This window comes from Sarcophilus harrisii, chromosome 1, assembly GCF_902635505.1.
Source record: "Sarcophilus harrisii chromosome 1, mSarHar1.11, whole genome shotgun sequence".
Classification (NCBI taxonomy): Eukaryota; Metazoa; Chordata; class Mammalia; order Dasyuromorphia; family Dasyuridae; genus Sarcophilus; species Sarcophilus harrisii.
Window position 1 is genome coordinate 249,859,671 of NC_045426.1, and position 6,000 is coordinate 249,865,670.

Genomic DNA, 6,000 nt, shown 5'->3' on the forward strand with positions numbered 1-6,000 from the left:
GAAACAAAAACAAAACACCTATTCAATGATTAAGGCTAGGTAAGAAATGAGGCACAGAATAGCCTCACTTATTCCCCCCCCAAAAAAAAGAAAAGAAAAAAGAAAGAAAAAAAGAGGAAAAGAAAGAAAAGAAAAAGAAAAGATCCCCTCAGGGTGTCTGGTCAAAGCAGAAAGAATTGCCTATTTACACTCACTCTAGGCTAGCAGAGCCCAAACAATGACCAAGTGAGGCTTGGAAGATGACCTACTGCTGGCCAATCAATGGGAGCCAGAGTGATTTAGGTTTAAGGCATGGTCCTTAAAAAAGAAAACTTAGCCCATAAACCTCCAAGATATCTTGCAATATTTCAGCAATCAAAATTTATATTCCTTTTGGGCAAAACACCCACTATTTGGACAGAAAGAGAAGAGGGAGAAGAGGAGGGGAGAGGAGGGAAGGAGGAAGGAAGGAACTCCATTGCCCAACTGGGCCAGTTGGGTTCCCAGTGAAGTGGTTACTACTACTCAAGAGTCTTGGAAAATTACTAAGGAAAGCATGATTATTCAAATATGGACTAGACTGCTGAGATTCCCTTTTCAGCTTCAAGATTATGTGATATTGCTTGGCAGGCAAAAAACCATTTTTAAAAAAAGGTGACACTTTCAATATTAAATAAATGTTAGTATATTATTTTAAAAACAACTTTATAGCTATACTCAAAACTTTTCAACTTCAATAAACAAAATATGTATTTAGCATGATCTGTTTGCAGAACATAGAATAATTTCAGTATTTGGGGAAAAGAAAAAAGATAATCAAAGTACATTTCTTGTCCTAGGGGGAAAAAAATTATGAGGGAAATGGGGTTAAGTTACTTTCCCAAGGTCCCACAGTTAGTAAGTGTGAAGTGCCTGAGACTAACTTTAAACTCAGGTCTCCTTGACTCCAGGGTTAATGCTCTATCCACTGCATCATTCTAGCTACTTCTACTTTAGGAAATTAAAATCTAAAATAACCACACATAGTAAGAAATCCAAGAAAAAATGCTCTACTTGTAAAGACATATAGAGTATGAAGAGGGAAAAAAAAAAAAACAAATATACAAAGAAACCTGGGAAAGGGAGATGTATTTGCTACTTTGTTTTCAGGAATAGGGTGATGTTTCTTTCTAGATTGGTTAAGTGTGAAAATGGTAATAATGCAAATGAAACCTTAACAAAAATTAAGCAAAATTTCTCCCCTCCTATCCTTAAACTTCCATGAGGAGAAGAGAGGAAGGATAGAGAAGTTTTCAAAAGGCCCACAGAGCAATTTATATTGCATAGAAATTGTTAGAGGACTGCACTGAAAGAAAAGCAACACTTTATCTCCAAGTCACAGGGTTATTAGGTTTAGTCAGTCATCTGATAAACATAACTGTAATTCATTACAAACACTGGCTGTTAGAATGTCTCAAATCACTGAAATAAACTATCTGTTCTAAACTAATACAAGTCCATGGCTCTTCTAAGAAATTTTGAAACATCCTTTCCACATTTTGTAAAAGAAGAAAATCTATCAGGTAGTTTTCTTTCTTTCTTTTTTGTCCTTGATCCTTTCATTCTTCCCCATCCCCTACTACAAAAAAACTAGGAGCATATTTCTTCTTGCCTATTTTATGCTCAGGTGCCTCTCTCCAGTCCCCACTTCCTTTCCTTGTATTTGCTACTTTTAATTCTTCCGTCTAGTTCAATTTTCTGCCATTTTCATTTACACAACAGGTCAGAAGAGACATAGAAGGATATCTATGACAAGCTATAAAACTTGGAGAAAGTGAAGCTCCACACAAACTCTTTTTTGGTTTTGGCAGAGGAAAGGAGCAAATCTCAGGCTAGCTTCCTAATTAAATCAATAACTAGTATGCCAATTATGCCAAGGCATTGAACAGGTGGTAGGAATACAGAAGGAGTTTACAATTTTTTTTGGATACAGAACACTTCTGACTTTTTATAGAAAGTCCCTAAAAATCACAACATTATATATAACAAATTAAGTTACTTTTATCAAATCAACAACTCATCTAATGTTTAATACTCAACATTTAAAATTCAACAAAATTTTTCAAAGGCTATAATGTATTCAGCCCTGAGGAGAAAACAAAATAGATAAGATAATGTCCCCAACAACCTTAAATTTAAATGTTTAGTAAGTGTATACCATGTGCTAGACACTGTATGTGAGGCATTTCTAAGAAGCAGCTACAATTTTCTCTATCAGCTCATCTATGGAAAGGAGGATAAGAGAGGTGACTATTACCTAATTAAGTCAACGGCAAGGAGACTGCACTAAATAACATCTAACATTTCTGATTAAGGAATTTAAATAAATTTCCTTAAAAGAACAAGAGTTGTCCTGTGTGGGAAAGCTAAGGCACATTTATTGCCTCACTGCATTTATTCTTTCTGAATAATGTCATACACAGGTCATATCTGCTAATATCTAAGCTTCATTTGGTTGTTAACATTCGTGATAACTAAAAATACTTTTCAGTTCCAAAAACAGTATCTGACTTGGTATTCTGAAAAAGAAGGAATGCTGCTTTATTTTCAGATGCAGCACCACATGAGTAGAAAATGATAGATTTGGGTTAAAATACTGACAGACACTTAATACCTGTTTTTCAAGGAGAAATTATCTAATCTTTTGGAGCCTCAGTTTCCTTATTTGTAAAGAGAGGATAATAATATCTGTAGTATCTAGATTTATAAAGTCATATAAATGTCAGTCTAATCATTTGAAAGGGGGTCTATTCCAGCAAGATGAATACAGAGAAGCTTGGAGAGAATTACATGAACTGATGCTAAGTGAAATGAGCAGAACCAAGAGATCATTATATACGTCAACAACGATACTGTATGAAGATGTAATCTGATGGAAGTGGATTTCTTTGACAAAGAGACTTAATTCAGTTTCAATTGATCAATGATGGACAGAAGCAGCTACACCCAAAGAAAAAACACTGGGAAATGAATGTAAACTGTTTGCATTTTTGTTTTTCTTCCTGGGTTATTTTTACCTTCTGAATCCAATTTCTCCCTGTGCAACAAGAGAACTGTTCGATTCTGCACACATATATTGTATCTAGGATATACTAGGACACATTCAACATATATAGGACTGCTTGCTATCTAGGGGAGGGGGTGGAGGGTGGGAGGGAAAAATCAGAACAGAAGTGAGTGCAAGGGATAATGTTGTAAAAAAAAATTACCCCGGCATGGATTCTGTCAATAAAAAGTTACTATTATAATAATAATAAAAAAAAAAAAGAAAGGGGGTCTATTCCAAGTTTAAAAAGTAGATCATTTTAAGATGAAAAACAAAACAAAACACTACTAGAGCTTTTTTATAATGCGAATCAAATCATGCCTCTATGGTAGTAACAATGTATTTCATTGTAGCATGAAAAGCTCTAACACTTATTATATCATTTGTCCTTTTTTGGCCATTCAGTTTAGTTCAACTTTTAGGTGACCCCATTTGGGATTTTCTTGGTAAAGACACTAAAGTGGTTTGCCATTTCCTTCTTTAGCTCATTTTACAGATGGGGAAATTGAGGCAAATAAATAACTTGCCCAGGGTCAGAGGTCACATTTGAACTCAAGAAGGTGAATCTTCCTGACTCCAACCAATCCCAGCACTCTATCCCTTTCAACATCTTTAAACCTAAGCATTTCTGTATTTTAAAAAGTTGTTAGTTCCCTTCCAGTTTTAAATCTATATTCCTATGAACCTATTTTTGAGATTTAGAGAATTTTTCTTTTGCTGAAGAAGCCCCGTACTTTTCTACCCAAGTAATCTTTTCCTATATTAACAATATACACTCATTTTAAAATTGTTACTCATTATAGATCAATCTCAAGTGCTGATGGCAGAATAGAAATACTAATGTCAAAAACTAAAGATCACATTTTATTTAATTTGGTTTCAGTTTTCCCTACTTAGTAACAGTAGCAGATTTTTAAAGGCCTAGGCTTTTGTGAATTTCTACCAACAATGAAAACCTAAAACTGAACTGATGGAAATTATTCCCCATCCATCTTCCAACACCCCAACAAAGATAGCATCACTCAAAGACTCACCAATCTGCATTCATAAAGGATGCAAATTTCAAAATTCAATCAGCATCAGTTTGTAAAGGCTAATTGTTACGCACAAGTTTAAAAAGACACAAAAACAATGCTGGAGACTTGATTCCAAAGTTAAGAAAACTTAAGTGCTTCTATCTTAAACAAAAAAAAAAAAAACTGTATGAACAACCTAGCTTAAAAACATACAAATGTTTGTGCTAAGAAAGTAAATATCTATCAGATGTGTTGTCTTTATGACCTATAAGAAAACTGAAAAAAAAAATCTCTAAATCAACTTTTAAAAATATTTAATGCGAATTTAATAAAGACAAGATACAGTGCCTGGGATAGATTTTAAAAAGTCTTTGCCCTTGATGTGTACACTTAGAAGTGTCATGCAAAGTAGAATGAGATTAAGAGCGCCATTCTTTATATATCAAAAGTAACTGAGTGTCGGCGAATGATAATGACTTAATTAATGCCTGGTGACTGACCAATTGACAGATCAGTTTTAAAGAGCGATTCAAAGTCCTAAGAGAAAATCTGAGGCGGCAGGATTTCTTTAGGTGGTAGGGAGAGCTAACAACTCATTTCCAAAGTACTGAGTACAAATCTGTGGTAAAAAGTTGTTTGCATTAGTCTTCCCTCAATAGACTGTGCGTTCCCCGAGGGCAGGGAACGTTTTGTTTGGGGGGAGTGTTGGCTTTCCAAGGTATTCTCGGCGATCATCCCAGTTCCAGAGGCATTAATGGGCGCAGAATGAAAGCTTGGGTCTAGACAAGACCCTTATTAGCGCTCTAAGTTACGTCGGAAGGGAGTGCAATGCAATTTAACACACATTTATCAAGCATCATAACTAGCCAAGGCACAGCGTGCTCGGAGCCGCACAAGGACTGGGACCTCACCCTGGAAGTTTGAAGACAAGTTCAGACAGCAGGGACTGCCCCCATGGGTCGGGGGACTAGAGATGCCTGCGAGTGGAGCGGATGAGCGAGGGAAGCGGGTACCTGCGGGAGGGCAGACAGAGGTGGGCATTGTTGCGTGCCTGGATGAGGCCCGCCGGCCCGAGGGAGCGATGGGGACCCGAGGAGGGTGGGGGTGAGTGGGAAGGACGAGCCCTTTACCCGTAGTAGCGGAAGGCGTTGATGATCTTCCAGAAGTGCTCCCGCTCCAGCCTCTCCTCCTCCTCTTCGGCACTGTGCGCCACCGCCGCTGCCCCGGCCGCCGGCCCCCGGCGCCCCGCCGAGAACAGCACCTCCACATCCTCGCTTTCCCCTCTCCCTCCCACACCGCTGCTGCCATCGCCTCCGCCTTCGGGCGGCTGAGTGGCGGGAGGCGGAGGGCGGCGCCGACGGTGCATAGCCGACCTGGCCCGCTCCTCTCGCGGAGACTGAGGAGGAGGCGGCGGCTGCCGAGCTTTCTGCGAGACGGCGCACGCGGCTGACATCCCCTCCCTGCTCCCGCCCCCTCCTCTCGCTCCTCCCTCGTCCTCTGCCTCTCCCCCGCGCCGGCCCTCAAGACAGAGGCGATTCCCTCAGGCCGTCGCGGAGGCGCGCGCGGGACGGTGGGACCGGCTGTCTGGCTCGAGCTCGACCCGCGAGCGGCCCGTTTCTTTAGTGCCCCAGTGCCCGTCCCCCGCCCCCACTCCCACCCCCCCTTCCCCTTCTAGGGAACTCGGCGTCCGCAACGCCGCGCCGACGTCACGGCGACAGCTGCACGCGGGCTGGGAGGGACCGGAGGCGGGAGGGATCGCGCGGGGGGAGGGGCCTGATGGGTCTGAGGAGAGGACTCCTAGGGGAGACTTAGGGCCTGGGGAAGTACGTACCCCTTATCTGGTTGCGTTAGAGGTGGGTGCGGGAGGCAAAACTGCCGAGGGTTTCGGGGATCCATCCGCTAGCCCAACCCCTCCTTTTA

The 6,000-nt window shown here is 41.0% G+C and overlaps 1 protein-coding gene across 2 annotated transcripts in view; it reads right to left on the reverse strand.

Annotated features, from left to right (window-relative positions):
• CARNMT1 (carnosine N-methyltransferase 1) overlaps positions 1-5,722 on the reverse strand; it is a 40,441-nt gene extending 34,719 nt beyond the window's left edge. Inside the window, exon 1 of one of the 2 annotated variants that reach the window (XM_023497547.2) lies at positions 5,211-5,722. In XM_023497547.2, coding sequence (XP_023353315.2) covers positions 5,211-5,533 — 323 coding nt within the window. In that variant the 5' untranslated portion in view covers positions 5,534-5,722. Of the gene's footprint in view, positions 1-4,991; positions 5,136-5,210 lie in introns of those variants that run through there. The other variant, XM_031939605.1, reaches the window with a different exon arrangement.
• Positions 5,723-6,000: the final 278 nt, after the last annotated feature.